The following is a 21335-nucleotide window of genomic DNA, read 5'->3' on the forward strand; positions in this document are numbered from 1 at the left end:
GATGGGTGATTTTAGAGGAAAGAAAAAAATAGCTGTTAGAATAGTGAAATACAGAATGCAGTGGTTGTTGGAAAGCAGAAATAAATGAGAATACTGGAAATACTCAACACATTAAGTGACAGCAATGGAGAGAGGAACAATTGAGTTAGTTAATCTTGCTGGTGAATAGCCGTACATCAGAATGTACCAGTTCATAATCAATGGCTGCAATGCACCCAGTGGAAGCTGAGAAGTCTTGATCAGAGTTTGCATTGGGATTTGAGAAGCGTAGAAAGCCAAAGAGAGAGACCATCAGCGTAGAAAATAACTGGTCAAGCAACTGGAAGCTTGGGATTACACTCGCATATCGACCATAGGTGTTCTCCAACGCAGTCACTCAGTCAGTGTTTGGTTTATTTGATGCACAGGTCACCTTACATAATGAGTATTAAATGCCACACATTAAATTGGAAGTTGTTCAAGTAAACCGCTGCTTCACTTGGAAGAATTGTTTGGGTTTGTGCAACGTGGGAAGAAAAGAAAAGGGCAAATACTGCGGTTGCTCTCGAAAGTGCAATGAGTTGAGCAATGGCTGATGGAGATGGAACAGAGAACCAGAGAGTCATGAAGATCCATCTCTGGAGAGAAGGAATGAGTGGCGCTTCGGGGCGAGATCCTTCTTCAGAGGAAAGTATCCCTCAGGAATGGTCATGGAGTCATGGAGCATGGAAACGGGGCCTTCAGCCCGACATGTCCATGCCGACTGAATTGCCTGGCTGAGCTAGTCCCATTTGTCTGAATTTGACCCATATTCCACTGAACTATTTCTATCCATGTACTTGACCAAATGTCTTTCACACATTGTAATTGTACCAGCCTCTGCCACTTCCTCTGGCAGCTTGTTCCATATACCCACCACTCACTGCGTGAAAAGGTTGCCCCTCAAGTCCCCTTTAAATCTGCCCTCTAGTATTAACTTCCCTTACCCCAGGAGAAAGACTGTGATCATTCATCTAATCTAGCCCCCTCATGATTTTATGTACCTCGATAAGGTCACCCTTCAATTTGCTGAGAGGGGAAGGTGTGTGGAATCATACTGATATTACAGAGGGTGATCTATTTGTGTTATGTGCCAGTATTGCCCTCATTTTTAATATCATTAACCTACATTTGTTCTACTGTGGAAGCTGCTGAAGGCAAGATGAGGACAAAGGGAGCTCTATGCTTGCATTGATCAAGAGGCGATGTGGCAAGTCCATGTGCAGGAAATATAAGAGACGCAGTTTAGAATTCTGAAAGGTCAACTGTTTTTTCTCCACAGATGCTACCTGACATGCTGTGTATTTCCTGCATTTTGGGTTACAATTCCAGATTTCCATCATCTGCAGTTACCACCTTTAATGTGTGGAGCCATTCCAAAGTATTTCTAGCTACAATGCAAGTGTTTCGTGCCAGTGTTGTCTTCATTTTTAATGTCATTAACCTGTAACATAGAAAATAGGTGCAGGAGTAGGCCATTCGGCCCTTCGAGCCTGCACCGCCATTCAATATGATCATGGCTGATCATCCAGCTCAGTAACCTGTACCTGCCTTCTCTCCATACCCCTTGATCCCTTTAGCCACAAGGGCCACATCTAACTCCCTCTTAAATATAGCCAATGAACTGGCCTCAACTACCTTCTGTGGCAGAGAATTCCACAGACTCACCACTCGCTGTGTGAAGAAATGTTTTCTCATCTCGGTCCTAAACGACTTCCCCTTTATCCTTAAGCTGTGACCCCTGGTTCTGGACTTCCCCAACATCAGGAACAATCTTCCCGCATCTAGCCTCTCCAACCCCTTAAGAATTTTTTATGTTTCTATAAGATCCCCCTGTAATTGTTCTGTGGTACTTTTCTCACAGCTGCTGCTTTTCCAACAAGTTACCATCTCCTCTCCATTTTAGCTAAACCACAGGCTTTGTTTCAAGTTTCTTTTAAATTCTCTCCTTTCTGATTGAAAAACACTCCTGATGTGTTAGTTTGTAAGTAGGGAGGGGGGGAGGATTTCATGGTTCAATGTAATTTTAAACCATAAAGTATCATTGAACCATCTCCTCTTTTACATAATTTATCCATTTAAGAAAAAGGACATTTGAAGTATTTCTCTTCAAGCTGCTCCTTCGGTACAGCATTACTTTGTTCCAGAGTTCTCCCCAAGAATGCAATTATTCTGCAGTCGTTACTTAAACATCCCTCAATGACTACAGCAAAAAGAGCAATCTGGAGAATATTCTTGAAGGCTTGTTCCTTAAGTACATTTCAACTCATTTAGCTCACAACCTAACAACTGAAACACACTCATAAACCATACCATTGGATCTGTTACAGACAAATATTTGTGGCTGTTCTGCCTTCCTTCTGTCAGGGATACATCATGCTGCAGCTTTGAAGCTACTCCAGAGGACTCACTGGCCTGTGTTGCTGCAAGATTCTATATCACGTACTTGGGTCAGTGCAGAGTCATGCAGCCATATATTATCACTACAAGTGCAACATTTTAATCTTTGCCTCTCCTTCTTAGTGTGTTATTGCTTTTGTTTGCTTTAATTGCACAAGATTTCCTTGTAAACAACAATAATAAAGACGAAAATCGACAGACAGTGCAAGACGGTCAATGTTTTCCATTTCCACCACACCTCCCACTACCAACCTTCCATGAAAAATGTGGCATTCGTTTAGTCAGACATTTAGAGAAACATTGTTTGGCATGGCTCCATTAACAATGGGAAAATTATTCTGCACATTTCCAGTTGAAATCTCCATCATTCACATCCATAATTGTTGGATAAATGCTTTACTTGTAACAATGATCCCCCACTCACTGCCTTTTGCTGGACAAATCGTCATGCATCAGCAGAAATTCTTTAGATTAACATCATTATTATTTTTAAATAGGCTCTGAATCAATGTTGGGGTATTTGCTGAGTAAATACATATTTTGTTTAGTTTACTATTTTCCTCATTTACTGCAAGATCCTGACTTGGATCTGCTAGATTCCATTAACTCAGAGCAAAACTACCAGTAATCCTCCGCGCAAGAACCAGTAAGTTACCTACTTGTACACGTGCACGTGTTAAACCTGAAGTACTTAACTTGCTGACAGCTGTTTGCCTGCATTTCTTCAACTACTCAAACTGGACATTTAAAAATAAGAGTCCAGACTGCGAGTTCAAATTAGTGGAGATAATCCGTCACCTTTCGAGGGAATGACTGAATAACCTGCAGCAAAGCCCGACCACAACAAACTAAGGTGTTTGGACATTTTGATGATTGTAATTGTTGCAATTTATTTAAATGGTTTAGAGTCTTTTACTGGTTTAGTTTAGAGATACAGCACAGAAACAGGACTTGGGGCTATCACTGCCCAACACACACTAGGGACAATTTCCAATTTCACCAAGTCAATTAATCTACAAACCTGTATGTCTTTGGAGCATGGGAGGAAACTGGAGATCCCAGGGAACGTACAAACTCCGTACGGACAGCACCCATAGTCAGGATCGAACCCGGTCTCTGGCACTGTAAGGCAGCAACTCTACCGCTGCGCCACCCTAATCTGATCTTTTAATTTTGACTATTTGGGAGCATCCGATTTTCAACCTGGCGGCAGGCTTAGCAAGCTGGTTACTGTGCCAGGTCTGTTCCAGCACACTGCTGCCATGGGGAACTGTGTCAGCTACGTGACAACTTTTGTGTTGCCATTTAATTACTTCAGCTCTCTGTTTGGTGGATCAGAAATTGCTACGCCGCTAATACTGCTGTACAAATCCTCTTGCTTTGTATCATTTATTCGATTCCCAGCTTGTTGTCTCTTTATTTGTTGATCAGTTAAAATAAATGCAAAAAGCATGTTATTAAAGACCACTCTTGGCTGGGTCTTGCTCCAGGAAAGTTGAATCAGGATGCATATTTGCTGCTTTTAAAGACATTTGAGCAAGGTTCAAGTTTTTAACTAAACCACTTCATTCTCCATGGTCTTTGAAGATGAATTGGCCAACAATAAGATTAAGATGGTTCATGCTGGTTTTTGTCCTTCTGGAATCTTTGGTTAGGCCACTAAATGCCTATTTTATTTGCTTAGTTTCATGATTGTTTGTGCATGTTTAATGAAATTTCTAAGTAATGCTTGTGTGTTGACATATTTTATAAGTTAATGGAGAGGAAAAATTGGCAAGATGTGCAATGTTAATTAATGTGCATATTATATCAACTCCTGGTTAGTTTTCAAAATGTGTGACCATTAAGCATAGGAAATTCCAGCATAATTTAAATTACATTCTACTCACAATACATGAAATCTAAACGCACATTCTGGTGCCGTGAATGTAAATCAGACATCGGAAGAATTGGCTGGACTATCACTACAACCATTTAACAATGGCGATTTGTTAAAACTGTCTCATGCATAATTAGAAATATCTAAAATTCATGAAATCTCATTAATGGGCAGAAATCTTCCATCATAAGGCATTGCCAGATAAACTGGCAGCTGAAGTGGGTAGTCTGGGGCCAGTGACAAGATAAAATATATTCTTTAGCTTCTAACAGAATATAGTTCAGCATGTGGTATTGAATGAAGACCATTCTCGACATGGTAAACTTTATTCTTTCTATGACTGAACTGTCAATTCCCTGTGACAATTAACGTGTTCTATTATGTTTATCTAATTTGTTACTTTAGGTGTTACTGAGAGATGATGATTGTTTGAATTTTGTCAAGGATCATGTTCTGGTCCTTTAAATAAATAAAAATGGTGCAAACTTGTCATTAGGTTCTTCATAAATCCACCATCCAGGAAGATGGAAAAAGTGCACAAAGTCATGTACAAAATTACAACATCCACTGTACACGCATGTAAACTAAAAAAAAAAATGGTGCCAAATTGGCACGGGAGGGGGGTTATGTTACATCAAATGTTGTCGGGAAGTGTAGTGGAAAACCAGGCCGAATGCAAAGGAATGACGTAAATTGAAAAAGGATCAACAATTATTTAAAAAAGGAGAATAAATGAATAAGTAACATGGAAGGAAGCTGCCTGGTTTGTTAGTAAGCATGCAAATGAATAGTTAGAGGAATGCTGGGCTGATAAGAAATAATTGGAGATCTATCTTGCAAAGGTCAGTGCGACTGAAGTACATTAAACCTTCATTATAATAGACCATGGGGGGGGGGGGGGAACAGGTGCCCATTTTTATTGATTGTCTGCTATAGCAGAGTAAAATCCAAGTGGTGGTCTTGGAACGCCTGCGAAGATCCTTAAAACTGTTGCTCATGACAGAATATCACGTTCTCAAATTTAGCTTAGTTTAGACACAGTACGGTAACCGGCCCTTCAGCCCATCAAGTCCACACCGATATATCGATCACCCATTCATGCTAGTTCAATGCATACTTTTGCATACACTCCAGACACACTAGACAATTGGCCTCTGTGTGTTGCTGCTGTGTTGGCCCCACAGATGGACAAATCTCTTGACGCATCAAATTCTATTGTCTCCACAACATGAATGGGGTGTTCAGGCTGAAGGATTGTTCCATCAGTCGGGAGGAGGGAACCCTCTCAGTCCATCTTTATTTCTCTTTCCCCTTCACCCCCCCCCCCTCGAGTATAGACCTGTTCACTTGTCCTAGATCTCGATCAGTGGCACCTCTCCATTCCTCCTGATTGGACATGGCCCTTCACAAATCAATCAACTCATTCCAATGGCAAGGAAACCAAGATGATTGGAGCTGATAGATCTGTTGCAACCTTCATAGCCGTTGAGTTCAAGATAACTTCATCCGCCTGGTCCACCGTTGAGGTCTTGGACGTTGGATCATTCTTAGTCTGGACCCTCATCCTCAACCTTACTGCCATGGGTGGCCCTACCAGAAGCTAGTGGTTCCAACGGCATTGCTCTTGGAATCATGGGGACACGCAAGCCTCTTCACCACAACAAGATGAACGATCCAAAGAGGTCAAAAAGAGTATCTACCTGCTAAATTCAGGATGAGAACTTGGGCAAGGACTCAGTTCATAGGACCAATTGGCATGCAATAATAATTCAACATTTAGCATATCTCACCAATGTGATCTGGCTTTCAACTATTTGCAAGTTAGCTAGTGATTGATTCCAATTATCTTTTTTTCTGAAGTTGTGAAGAGATTGCTGCTTTCCAGAGTTATTTAAAGTTATTAGTATTCAATACGCCAGATGCGAAAAACATGTGAATAAAATAATTGCTTCCAGATATGTGTGTAATGTAGGCATTCCCTAGAGCAGAGCAGGATATTCAGAACGAACAGATGGCTAAAAAAGCAGGATAAGGTGGTGGAGAAGGAGTGAAGGAAGATGTCACCAGAAAGTCATATTCTCAAAGCCTTCATGAAATTTAGAGAGGAACACGATAAGAGATGAGATCATTAATGTTTATCCAACGGCACCTTCTGAGCTAGACCTGGACGTATGTGCGATACATTTTGCTGCTCACTGTTGCATAGGGAAAGTTGACAAGCTCCTTTATTACATGGAAATAAGTGTCTTTAATGTAATAAAAAGGAACTGCAGATACTGGTTTATTCCAAAGATAGACACAAAATCCTGGAGTAACTCAGCAGGGCAGGCAGCATCTCTGGAGAAATTGGATAGGTGACGTTTCAGGTCGAGATCCTTCTTCAGACTGATTTAAGTGGGGGAAGGGAGAAGGGTGGAAATAGAAGTGAAAATAACCAGAATGAATTTGGGGCATCAACAGATGAGCTCAGGCGAGGAGGCTCCCCGATAGGCCGATTATTGACGAGAGGCGTGAGCCCAAGAAGGATACATCGTTCGTTGCAAACTGTGGAAGTGGTTAATGGACTTTTCGTGGGGGGGGGGGGGTATGTTTGTAGAAGTTACCTAAAAGTGGAGAAATCAACGTTCCTACATCTGGGTTGTAAGGCTAGAGATGGTGTCTTTAATATTTACTTATGGGAGAGCAGCATTTGGACCTGCCATACAGATTTTTAAGGATTGCAGACTTCCCTAATGCAAGGTGCACTTTGCTTTGACATGGCCCGAGATGGATGGCATGGAATAGATTCCATTTCCCCGACGTCCTATTGACAAATCCACCATCCCTGGAATCATTTTGACGAACTTTCACTGTGCACTGTATTTCAGGCACACCCTCACCAGAGCTCGCTAGTACTTCTCTGTGTACCATGTGCACCATTACAAAATGCACTGCAGTTATTCACCCAGACGATTCCAATGGCACCTCCCAAACCTGCAACCTCTACCACCAAAGATAGACAAAAAATGTGTGGTCTGAAGAAGGGGCTCGACTCAAAACGTCACCCATTCCTTCTATCCAGAGATGCTGCCTGTCTCGCTGAGTTACTCCCGCATTTTGTGTCTATGTTCGGATTAAACCAGCATCTGTAGTTCCTTCTTACAACAAAACCTCTACCACCAAGATGGAGAAGAGCAGTGGGTGCCTGTAAACAGCAGCACCTACAGGTATCCTACAAAGTCACACAACAACCTGATATATAAATATATCAATGCTCTGTCACCTTAACTGCATCTAAATCTTGGAAGTGCCATCCCAAAAGCACTGTGGAAGTACCTGCACTGGAAAGACTGCTGTAGTTCAATGCGGCAACCCACCACTGCATTCTCTATGGCAATTAATGATAGGCAATAAATGCCTAGATCACTAAAATGAATATTAAAAATAATAACAATAACCCTTCATAGGTACAGGCCAATTTTAAATTATGCTAAGGCAATGAAAGTACATGAATGTAAATAATTTGCTTGATGCTTATATAATTATAATGACCAGGTAACACGAGTTTGATGTTGACCTTATACTGGGCTGAATGTAGTTGGGACAAATGTATATTAATCCTGTGCCTGCTTCACAAGCTAGGTAGCCCCCCCAAAGTACCGTTATTTAACTTGAGCAACAGGACGGTAAAGTAATCTCCAATTTAAGGAAATAAAAACCATTTTTGAAGCTGTAAAAGGGAATCCTGAATAGGATTATTAAAACACATTTATGATCATTATTTCAGTACAATGCCCAGAAAATTAAAAGACTACAGTAAGTACAACTTTTCAGTACGGGAAAGTACTAGAGTTTTTATTCCTTCATGTTCAAACTTCACTACAGCGTGAACTTTACAATAACTTGGAAAGTGAAACTTACAAAAAAGTGCTGGTAACATTAAAAAAAGAAATCTTCATCCCCAGAATGTCAATTATTCTTTCACACAAACAAATTTAAGGCTTAATACTTCAGTATAAAGTAAGTATGCAGATAAAACTTCACAGTATTCAAATGTCACAATAACATAATGAAGCACACAGCTAGTTAACAATACACATGTCACAGGTAATACATGAGAAATACAGTCTAATAAATGGCAAGTTAGGATACTGTTGCTTTAATAAATCTGGCAGGATTTAAAGCACTTGAAAATTGTACTTGAATTTATACCAACATACTGTACTATAGTAAATGGGGGTAAAGTTGGAGATCACTTCAAAAATGCTAGTTTGTTTCTTGGACGGTCAACTGAAAAGGCCAGAAAGCTACCCTGTAAGTATAATTTAACGGTACCTGTTTTTGAACCCCCTTTACATTTGGGTACTTGATAAACTGACACTTAGTTTCAAACATTGAGACCAGAGGATGCTTCACTGCCGAGGATAATATTACATTTTCTGAATAAAACTAGGAAATGTCAGAAGTAAAAAAATTATCTTCTCATCAGTGAAGGTCTCTTCCCAAAGTTTAATTTTTGAATTTATTTTCAATAAGAGATTGTTTTTCCTTTGTTGTATACTCGGCTCCCCTTCATGTTTTATCACACGCATTTGCCATGGGGAAGATAAGCTGTCATTCAACTATCTCAATAATTGGGGTAGATTTGTAACTTTCTCAATTGACCTTTAATACAAATTAATAAATCCCTTAATATCAGATATAGGGCTCATACACAAGGCAAAAAAGGCAGGACGTTATACAAGGGGGAAAAGGGTACGTGTTCCATATAACAGGTAAGGTGCAGAACAGAAACAGTAAACTGCTGACCTCTACAAAATTGGTCAACAAGCATAAGGTGCTTCACAATCTACATTTTTGGAAATATGACAAGCCAACATTTCTAAAGTGATCCCTTACACCAAGACAAGATTATTCAACTGTTTGAAAAACCCAAAACGCTAGTTTTCACCTGTTGTACCAAGATGGCTCAACCATGGCAAGTGAACATGAAAATGAACAATGCCAGTTTAACTAATCTCCTTCAGCACAGACCACTGCACATTTGTACTGACAAAAAGAGTCTCATCTCTAATACATAGTAGCAGCACTTATACTGGAAATATTTAATAACAACCTTGACAGAAGATCTTTGAAAAGAGTAGGCCTACACAGCTTTGAGTTAAACCTGGTTTTATCTCAAATTTAGCATTGTCCATTAAGCTGATAACTGACAGTGGTGAAAATGGACCTCTTTGGATCAATTATTAGCACTAAGTAGCATCAAGCCAGCCCAAAAGTGGCATGTAGATTGGCAATAAAATCTTTAAGTTGTTTAACATCTTATTTAACAGAGCAGTGAAAGACCAAAGTACAAATGGTAGATATTGTATGCATAAGGAATGTTTGCGTTTCTCACATTTTTTTTCTTCAAAATTACGATATAAAAATAAGAAACACCATTCCTATACAGTACACAGTTCCCATTTTGACCATCTGCACTTCCGTCAGAGCGCAAAATTGACCTGGTGCAAAAATATGCTTCGATGAAATAGATATTATGGGATTGTGAAGCACTGAATAATGTATTATGTGAATGCAATCGTGCATCTACTTAATACTTTATCAGCAATATATCCAGCATCGAACAACATTGGGATATGCATTTTTCAACCAAATTCTGTGTCTTTTCCATTGTCTGCAATAGTTATATATGTAAAAAGCGAGAAGATGGCTTGAAAGGGACACATTCCGATGAGACTTCAAAATTAAAGTGCTAAGATTCAAACCAAAGCTGTGTTATTTCAGGTATTAATCTATAATGGCCAATTTAATCAGGTACATATTCAACTTGTGAACGAGAAATACGTGCAAAGAATGTGAAAATTCCAACTTTCTGTTCTACTGTACTTTTGGCCAAGTAAGTAGACTGACTAGTGCATAAAGCGCAATGTCTGTAAAATTTGTGCTAGTTAATTTCTACAGACATATGTTTATTAGGAAGAGCAATATGACAATGTGTGTAGAGCAAGCACACTAATGAAGGCCTAAGAATATTACTTTTTATGATGCCAATGTAATTTTAGCCCAGATAGCTCCCAAATACACTTGCAGAACAACGCTGTTAAATGGAGTTGAGTGTTCGGAATTGATAGCAGCAAGTGTTTACCAAAGGCAACATGGATGTTCTACCATAGAAATTCAGAAGTAAAATGCACTTTAATTCATTCAATAGAATGTCAACAAAATAGGTTCAGCCTGTTATATCACACTATCAAACAAGGTAATATTTGTATTTATTAAAAAGGGTACTAATGTGAAAAAAGTATAAACTATAACTTTGGACATTGAAATCACAGTGGAATCTAAATTCATATAGACATCATTTTATAAAGTTGCAAATGCAACAAAAATCTACAATTCAGTGCTTATCAGGATATTTTCACTAGTATGAATAATGCTGTTTGTTTGAAGAAGGCTGGGCTCTAGAACAAGACAAACCTTATTTGGAATGGTTTAAAACGCTTCTTCTGATTTTCACCATTCAAATGTCAATATAGTAGAAACAAAAACAGAAGGCACATAGACTTAATGTTATAGAAGTGGAAAGGCATATGTGCAACACCGAATACTCAGGGAAGAACAATAAGCTTGCACCAGAACTTCTACAGAAATATAGGCACCTGCTTTGTATCTCAGAGAACAAAAATCAGCCAGAATAGGAGATGCTCTATTCATAATGGTGTACTATAATGTGCATTTTATTACAAGATTAAATAGTTTATAGAATTGTTTAATACCTATTAGGTGTGCGATTGCACACATGCTTAGCAATACACTTTAAGGATTTCTCTCATAGCCTGTTTATCTTTCAGACAAGGAGAGCCAAGCAAAATCCCTAAAACTGTTCTGAGCAGAAACTTGTAAAAAGTAGAAATAGAACATTGTCACTAACAAGAGCTTTAGTCTTCCTATATAGGTGTTCATTAAATATCTCCAGTTTGCCTCTTTCATTTGTTTGCCCTGTTCTCAAATCCATTATTTTAAATTCAAGGACAAAGGCAGTGAAAAAGGACTGCTTGAGAGAGTGCTGCTGTTTGTATCACAAAAAATAGTCCCACACATTACAAAAGACTCACAATCCAGTGTGTTTGACAAATCAAAAACGCCCTTAAAAACCCCTAATTAGTCATCAGAGGAACAGCAGTAAATACAAACTGTTGTAACAATAAACAGACAAAACCAATTGAACACACATCAATAATTAGTTTCAAAACAGGCTACTGCAGCATTCTTAAGGGCAGACTTTGTTTTTCATTTAATTCCTTCACCAAAACAGTCTTATACCAATAAATGTATCATTTTAAAAATATAAAATAGTACAACAACAAAAAATATTTTCCTACCATTCAAAAGGATTATTTTCCACGAAACATAGAAAAATGCCGCCTAGAGCTTCTTTTTTTAAGTATAGGGCACATACATGTTTTTGCATAAAATATGGAAGATGCAAAACCATCCTAGTGTTTTATAATTAGGAATAAAAAAACATTCAGCAAGCAATCAAAATCATTGTACATCACCTTATATTAAAGGGGATGTCAAACTTGTCCAGTGCTTTCCATAAACAAAACAAAAACTATACACAATCTGTGATAAATTTTCATCTTAAATGGAGATAAACTGCTTACAAAAATAAAAATAGCAGATTATAAAAAAGAAACATTAGCTGCAAGAAAAAGAGTAAGAATATAAGATAAAAGTCAAGAAATGGTTTTACCCACTAATCTATCAGAATCTGTGAGCAACCAAACCTCATCTTCCTTCATATTTTTGCAACTGCAGTCTCATTTTTTTTTTAGACTTTTTTTTTAAACTTATGATGCTCTCAGGACATCTTTTAAAGTTACTAAATGCTTTTCCCATCATGAGTTTTAAAATAAATTAAATGGAATATGATTGGGTAAATATTGTAAAATTAAAGTCTTTTTTTTTGGTCTACAGTAGTCACATTAAAACAAATATAAAATAATTATCATCACAACAGTGTTGGGCTAATAAAGTAGAAAAGGTGCACAACAGTAAAGTGAATGAATCTGATATTTTGTACCTAGGAAAAACGCCCAACGGCCTGTTCTTACAACATAATTGTTGGCTGTCACTTAAGTGTCTTAAGGCAATCAGATTCTACTTTTGAAACAAATCAGATTTTGGCAAAGGCTGGAAAAGACATCTGCATTTTCAGTCGTTATGACATAATTACTTAGGTTTTTGTGAATTGGAGATAAAACCATTTACATGCCAGATTAAGAGTGCAACTAATTTGTTAGATGAACTGATGCCTCCCATTTCAATAAACCCATGGCTGAATGTATGGTCGGGTAAGATACTGCTGAAATTTGCTAAAACATTGGACAATGATAAATGATAAGACCAATAAAACATTATTGTATAAGTGACAAACTGAGTTTCTGAATCAATTTCTTCAAAAACTATGATTTCTCCATGAATTATTCTTCCAATTGAGACTGCACCAAGAGTGTAACAAATGCTATTATCTGAAGATTACTTGGTCCTGGGCAAAGGGTTCCAAATTGCATTGGATAGCTCATCCGTTCATTAGGAACTTACTTTAATGGTCCAAAGATTCAATCATGTTACTAGCTACTTCAACAGTGTCAATTCAGTGACTGATAATTTAATTAATGTGAAATTCAAGGGAAGGTTTTGTATATGATAACATTAGAGAGTACGCCTTTGTCAGCCCGGGCACCAAAAGCTTTTCACTCTTTTCCCGTGTGCAAGGTCATGGTACCACAGCCTTAGGAAATATGTGGAAAATACATTTTGGATAAAAAGGCTATATTAGGGTAGAAGATACATTTTGTTTTCCTTCTAATTCTCTTTATCTAAATCCAATTAATTGACAAAAATAATAATAAAACCAAAAATGCAGATGTCAAGGCATAATAAATTCAGTAGATTTGTCACAAATGTTAACCGATTCAAATTTTTTGGGTTAGTGTTCATTTACAGGGAAAGCAAAGTGCTGAATTAGTGTCATGTCAAATGTGTTACCAGCTAGTATCCTGTACTAGTGCTCCCACCTGTGGGTTCAACTTTACATTTGGTGACTACTTTAAGCATTGACTGGATGTGACACTAACACTGGTTTGGTTCTATTCACATGCAATAAATCCCATCCCACCTCAAAAAAAAGGTTCATTTTTAGCCCTTACGTGTGCAAATGTTTTGAGTGTGAATGCTGGTCAGTAGTGGAAATCCTACAAGCAGTGCAGTTATTTCAGTGCATAACACCACCATTAACTTGCACACTAGGGTTGTGCTGACTTTATAAGACAGCCACAAGATAGTGTATTTGAATAGTAAGACATAGTCTTATCACTTGGACACTTTCTAAAAAAATTATATTGGCATCCAGAGAGTCGGGTCATTATTAATTTTGCAACTCAAGGTGTAAAATTGTGAAATACAACAGGAGTGTATTATAGCCTATGCTGACTGGGTTATATTTGTCTTTCTATAGTATGAATCTTTAAACCAGAAGAGATTCATAAATCTATGTTGTAACACTACAGTTAACCTGATAGTCTTATGCTTTTGAAGCTACTTCAGGTTCCAGATATTACATTTTATTTAAAAAGACAGTTATTCTGGGATAAACTGAGAAATAGAGACTGATTGATTTCCTTGGTATGAGTCTTTGCAATCCAATCCTGAAATTCATTCAGTACACACTAGTTTTGATGAAAAGATATTAAAGTTTCAACAGAAATTGTAAATATATCAGTAATAGTAAAAAGGCTGGAAAAAAAGCTTTGTTTCCTGCTCCTCCTAATAAAGAACTGTACCCTAGAAAATCAGACAAAAAATTCCAAAAGAAGCAACGAATCACAATGGAAACATGATTTAAAAGCTGAAAGAATGCACAACCGCATAGGTGCACAGGTTAAATGAAAACCCTTAAAAATACAAAGTACTGGATCCTTACCAAACTTGTTTTATACTGACCCATATCTTTTATTTACATATTGAGAAAAAAACGGTGGCTAGTTGACTAAATCAAGCATCAATGGACTACTCCACTGGTACAGTCTGACTGCACACCTTGAGCTGTTTCATCTTCTGTATGCAACCCACTTGCTGTTGAGCATTGGAAAGAGGCAATTCTATCAATTCTTTAAATAAAATTAATGCTGTATAGGCCTTTTTTTTATTCCTGCAATTATTCCTGTTAATGTGTAATTAAAATATTTTAGTTATATGACAAAGAAGCAGTAAGTGGTCACACTGACTTGTATTAACATATGTGAATTGATCACTGGCAATACTGACATTTTGTTACTGGGCATAAAGATGATAATGCTATAACCTATTGTTTTTTTGCTTTCTACAGAAAGAGGATTTTTAAAAGATTTAATCTGTGAAATTCAGGAAATAAAATTCAACCTATATTTGTTGCCATGACGTTGGAAAACAGAACTCAATGGTTGGTGATCACCAATTGGTCTTTCCTTTCAGTTTTACTTTCAGCATTTGCATCAGCACAAATGCTTTTTTTGTCTTATACATTCTTGACAACTAGAGGTTATCACTAGACTCTAGAATAACTGAATATCCTGTTTAAATATGCTATAAAGTTGTCAACAATACACATTAAAACATCACCTTTCTATTCTGAGGCAGCGATAGCCCATCTATATTTTCACCTTTTCCTATTTCAGAATAGCGAGATGCAGATGGAAGCAATTTTAAAGTCACCATTTGCACACTTCTTAAATGGAAAACAATTCTACATTAAAACTATTTAAAAATAAAACTCTATTTAAATATTATTGCTCAATCACATACAGTATATTATTCAAGAAAAAGTGCACATTCTAAAGGGGTGACTGATATCTGGATGCATTTCTCATGAATTATCTTAAACTTATTTTTGAAGTGTTACTTGAAAACCTTTTGGCTCAGAGCACAAATGGTACTGATCTTTTTGGGAGCTTGTTTATTAAATGTTATTTCTTAGAATTAAAGATGAATGGTGGTTTCTTTAACCCTTAAATTACATACTTCCTTCTTAATCTGTTCTCTGCTCTGAAACTTCAATAAGTGGATATTTAGTAAATCACCTTATTAATGCTGCATTTGACAGATGCTGGCTGATCTATAATTATGCGTATTCTGTTGAACTAAGTACAATTAATGCTTCTAGATTCTCATCTGATTGTGCAAGCTCAAATTTCTATCTACTCGAATACATAAACCCAAAGATTATTTGAATATGTTAACACAGATTCGTTACAGGAATAATGGCCTTCACAGTTATAAAAATCTAACAATTGTATACTGCATCTAATTTCAAGAAGAAAAATTATAATGCAAATGTATAAGGTGCAAAGACCCCATGTTACATTTTCATTAGTTCAATTTATCAGATGGGCATGTGTTGTACCATAACTTGCCATTGATTACTGTTGGGGAATTTTGAACACAGCAGTGTAAAACTCATGAAACATGAATCTATTAGCCCTCTCTCCAATCACATCTTCAAACAATTTGTCAGACTAATCAATGGCTTCAAAAGCAAACCAGTATCAAAAAATATAACTTATTTTGCAATTGGGTGGGTAGGGGCAGGAAGGGGGTAGTTGTTTACCTTGTGAATGAAAATTGCTAACTCCTCATGCTATTGATCAGCATTGAAGGACACCCGTTTTATTCATTTTAGTCATTTTTGATGGAAGCTAAGGGTTGATTATTTAGGTTGATATCATGTTTCTAGATCACATTAATTAGAAAATCATGACCTCACAATATCTGGTGTAAAGTTCATTAATTTCAATTGTCAGAAAAATATGATCCTGGAAGCCACTCATTTCTAATCTGTGGTCTGAATGCAATAACCAATCAGATACATTAGCTATATGTCAAGTATAGCCAACTGATTGATTCTCCAAGAGAGTAAGCCTGTTCATTATAATCCCAGAAATGTAACGATTTGAAAGAAAAAGTTATATGTTTATAAATCCATGATTTTATCCATTAATTACATAATGCTACTTTTTACTCTAACATTATACAATGCTGTATAATACTGCATTCTTATTTACATGGGAAAGAAAAATAAGATGACAACCCTACTGCAACATTAAAACGATATTTAGTTCCTCACTTTTTCTTTAATATTAGGGCTGAAATATTAGTTCCAAAATAAGGTTCGCAATTCACCTTGCAAGTTTTTCTTTGGTTTTAATAGTCGTATTAAGTGTGCATAATTAAGTTTATATAATCAAAATAAAACCATTATAGCAAATTCTCAACATATTTACTCAGTTTGACTCAAATCCTAGTTTATTCATAGACAGGATCTCTTGAAGTTAAATCTTAAATCATTAATACAATATAAATGGTATTTGAAATAGTGAGTTTCTGCTGGGTTTTTAAAAAAGTCATCTCATTCTGACAAAGGACAATGGGGCCAGGATTAATGGAAACCAATGGGACAATCTGAAAGTGATTCTTTAAAACTGCATTGGGCATTATTTTAATTATTTTGTTTAGAGGAAGTTGCTCTGTTTTGGTGCAATGTTTGCTGATACTTTCAGTTCCAAGAATATAGATGTAAATCTGAATACTATTGTTCCTCAGCAGGGCATGCTATAACTCCAATTGTTCCCATACCAATTATGCAATATTCAAAAACATCCAGTCTGATGATTTTTAAAAAGAATTCTGCTATCATTGGTGAAATTGCTCATACAAAATGCATAGTCTCCTGCAGAAAATAGGTTTATAAATGTTTTTGCATTTTATTTTAAATGTCTTATTTATATATACTATTTAAAGGCACTGATCTACACTACCAACATGACACATTGCATTAGTAACACATTTTTGAAAGCAAACGAATAATAAAAAAGGTAAAATTCTACACTAAGTTCGTGAACTTTCTGGTTAGCTTCAAGAGTAAACAATGCAAGTTATATGTACAACCCAGAACCATAAAGAAAAAGAATATTTTGCATCAAACGATGAATTAATGCATAAATATCACAATATGCAGTAAAACGATGGACTGAATAGCTAGTTAGTTTTGTATATTAAAATGCGTACTTTTTTAATCTTCTGATTACCTCCATGATTCAGAATATTGTCTCCAAAAATGCAAACTAAAATACTCAAGGTATTTTAGACTGTGCTGTACATGCATAGTGGGTTGTACATTCAGAAAATTCATTTCTATGTTTCACAATTTCTGAACTGTTGAACTTCAGTAATCTAATACTGTCTTGTTAGTTAGTACACATTCCTATGTCTGACTGATGGGTTCATTGAATATAAAGGGCAAATGTTGAAGAAACCAAGAGTCACTGTGAATGCAGTGGGCTGGTGATATGCAAATGATTCAACGTGATTGTATTAAATATTGCAAGGCAGATCTATCCTGTAATAAAATGTAAATGTGTACTATTGTATAAACAAATACTGCATTGCAAAGTTAAGCTTGGTTAAATACTCCTTCCACAGACACTATTCCAGTAAAACAGCTAATATCATACAAGAGGCTTCCTTCCACTTCTTGTAGCTCATGGCCAGCTTAAAGCCACCCTTACTTTCATGTTTGCATTTTAAAATCTAAATCAGTATTCCATAATGTTAAACCAACAAAACCTCTCGGACCCATTTGCCTCTCAAAGATTAAAATTAATGTTGCCATATTTTTTTTTTCGGAGCTCAATTGTCAGTCAGTCAAAATAGTGAGAAGAAAAAAAAATCAATTCATACCTACAGATTTTTCTAAAAAAAAACTTCTCTGGTTAGTTTTTCAAGCTTAACATCAGCTCTTATTTTAACGAAGAATCATATTACTTTTGCTATAATACTGTAGCCACCTGTAGATACATTTTACCAGATCCAAATGAAACATCAATAACATTTAAAACTTTTACTCTACTAAATAGCTAAAATATCTTGGTGAGACTGAAAAAGTTTTAACACTGATCACAGAAAGACTATGAAGTATGCATTACATTTTACACGTGCATGAAAGATGTGATACTTAAAGTTCAAGTCTGGCAGTCATTAGCACTACTTTTTTCCCTACATTAGATAAATCAGCCTAACGATATATTATTTTCAAAAGTTTTGGTGCAACTGCCTGCAGAAATAGTTAACCCCATAAGGACATAGAACTAAACTGATGTAGTAGGGCAGTCATCAACCTAGGAAGCACCATTAATTATTTATTAGCTACCACTTCATTCAGATCCGCACAAATTAATAACTCTCCACCTCCACAAACAAATGTTCGTGTGAGATTATTAGAATGTGTTAAATATTGGAAACAAATCACAGAAAAACCTAATCGACATTTTAAAGAATGCTTTACAAATGATAACCCCAATTGTGAAGAAGTAATTTCTATAAATGAAAATTAAACTAGATAAGTGGTTTAGTATTTGTTAAAAAGACTGTATTACAGACATCAAATTAGATCTGCAACACAGAAGCATATAGAGAACAGGATAGTATTTCAGCGCATACTTTGTGTGATAATCAATTCCACTGTGAAAATGAGGTACTTTAGTATGTACCTACAGGTAAAAATTAGCAAATAACCATAATGTAGTGCATTTCTGTCTAACTCACTGGAATCAAATAAACTGGTTCAAAGTACATGCACTGTGCAAAAAGGCTTTTTTATATTGAGAGTGATCATCTGTAGTCAAAATAATGAAAATATGTGCTTAGATATAAATGTGAGTTGTTTACAATTATGATTCCAAAATATCCAAAAGGAAATCCTAAAGACTATGAGAGGTGAACCACAGAATTTTAAAACCAAATGAGCTGAGAATCATCCTTGGTCAATGGGCCCTAAAAAATGTCGCTCACATGGGAATTACTTCAAAGCTAATCTATGCAGTAAATTGGTTACTTCCAGCTAAAATTCATTTTGTAAAGATACACCAGACTTTTAAACTGCATTATTTCCTCACAATGTTTGTTTCTAAGTTTAAGGACAAGGGATATGAACAAGATATCAGATGAAATATATCATCCCATCAAGATACACTTCCCTCAAACTTTGTACATGCTGCACAAATTGCAACCATTTTCAATTTCCTATTCATTATAATGACTGACTGATTGATTTGGGTGCACGGTTCATGGTGCACCATGATACTCTAATTAATCTTATGGCAACAGCAAATTAATCAAAATATTTTACAATTGATCGGAATAATCATCATTGACAGTCTGAAGATAAAATAAGAGACAAAATAGGAGCAGCAATCAAAATGACAGCATGTCAAACAGACCACATTGATTATATGTTAATTTTGAATGTTATCAACCACACATTGTGGGGGAAAAAAACTTCCTTCAATTCAGCTCGTCTTGCAACCTTAACGGTCTTCTGAATATTAGTGGCAGTGTACGCAAAAGTTCCAAAAAGCCTTGCCTCTGTTCAAATACTGTTGTGAAAAAAAATGCACATCCATGTAGTAAACGTTTACTGGAACCATCTGCAATTAGAAATAAAACTCACTGCGCTTTTTCTCATTGAAATAACATTGAGTTGTTTGCACATTTGTGAAATAAATTCTTGTACCTAACTGCAGTTGCACGGATGCTGCATTATATATTAAACCTTTTGATTTTCAAAATGAAACCCATCTGTGTAAGTGACCTGCCCATAGCAGGTAAATAATAAATAACTGCCAGTGTCATTTCAACCACTATACATACAATGTCATCTTCGGTAAAAGGCAAATTTTGTGACCATCAGAACACAGAAATGTCAATACATACCAAGTATTGTACTTGTACTTGAAAAGATGTTGCATACCACAGTTTACCAGACCTCGTTCTGTGTAATGATCTCAAAGAAAATTCCACCTAAGATAATGCAACACTGGTTTAGATCTGTAGAGATAGTAGGCCTTTGAAGTGTTCAACACGCTAGCAATAAACAAGAGCTGAATGAGAGGAAAAAATCTTGAGGCCTGCAGTGGTCATCCAGCCAGTGGAGCACACACAATAACAGGCATTAAGGCCACCATCCTGAAGAATTCTTGAACATCTTGCTGCTGATAATAATATGCCAGCGCTTTTTGTTTTAAAAATGTGTTATTTTTAAAAATGAATTCCAAATTTGTTCTCAAAGAAGTTTCTTAACCATCGGAAACGTGCATTCTCATATGATCATTGAATTGCTCGATTTGGTCAAACTTGGCCGGGCAAACAGAGCAGACATATGTAGTCACCTCAGAGCAGCCAGTGCCATGGAGTGCCATGTGCCTCTCCAGTAGGGTCTTGTGGGAGAACTTCTTTTTGCAGACGTAGCACTCGTAGGACTTCTCACCACGGTGAAGCCGCATGTGGACGTTGAGGGAGCTCTTTTGGGTGAAACGCTTGTTGCAGATACTACACTGGTAGGCTCTTACACCAGTGTGTGTCACCATGTGTTTAATCAGATAATCCTTCAGAGAAAATGATCGCCAACAAATGCTGCACTGATGTGGCTTCTCCCCTATAAGGCATTTAACAATTAAAAACAAGAAAAGTTAATCATTTTCAAAGGCTTTTAAATACTACAGTTTCTCAATTTGATTTGCAGCACTAAGAAATAGAGGACAATTCTATTTCAGTCAGATAAATTGACAACATTTTCAGTGTAGAGTTGCAAAATAGTATTTATACATTAGCTACTGTCAGCCCTGCTATAATTTTACAAGCTGCCATGCTGGGTTAGAGGGAAATAAGACTCTATAAATTTGGCAACCAGCAATCCATAAATACTATGGTTAAGAAACTGGTCTATCAGTTGCAATCTCTAATTTGTCAAAATGCTCAGTGACATTTTCAAAGTGCCTTTCCAGCAACATTTTAACCAACTTCGAAATAGGACTGTGGCTTTAAAAAACAATATTAAAGCCCATTTGATATTCCAAGAAATTTCAAACCATTGTGCCTTTGAAAATACACTGCATTTATGTTGGTAATAATAAAAAAGCTTAAGGAATCTGTACCAACCTATTATTTAGGACTGGAAGGT

At 36.4% G+C, this 21335-nt stretch overlaps 1 protein-coding gene across 5 annotated transcripts in view; it reads right to left on the bottom strand.

Moving 5' to 3' along the window:
- Positions 1–21335, bottom strand: part of zbtb20 (zinc finger and BTB domain containing 20) — a 230607-nt gene that overhangs the window by 10713 nt on the left and 198559 nt on the right. For 4 of the 5 annotated variants that reach the window (XM_078409120.1, XM_078409122.1, XM_078409119.1 and 1 more), the window contains one exon: positions 8119–20810. The exons of the other annotated variant lie outside the window; for it this stretch is intronic. In XM_078409120.1, the coding sequence (XP_078265246.1) occupies positions 20452–20810 (359 nt within the window). In that variant the 3' untranslated portion in view covers positions 8119–20451. Of the gene's footprint in view, positions 1–8118; positions 20811–21335 lie in introns of those variants that run through there. 5 annotated transcript variants of the gene reach the window in all.

Source organism: Rhinoraja longicauda, chromosome 12 (genome assembly GCF_053455715.1).
Source record: "Rhinoraja longicauda isolate Sanriku21f chromosome 12, sRhiLon1.1, whole genome shotgun sequence".
NCBI lineage: Eukaryota > Metazoa > Chordata > Chondrichthyes > Rajiformes > Arhynchobatidae > Rhinoraja > Rhinoraja longicauda.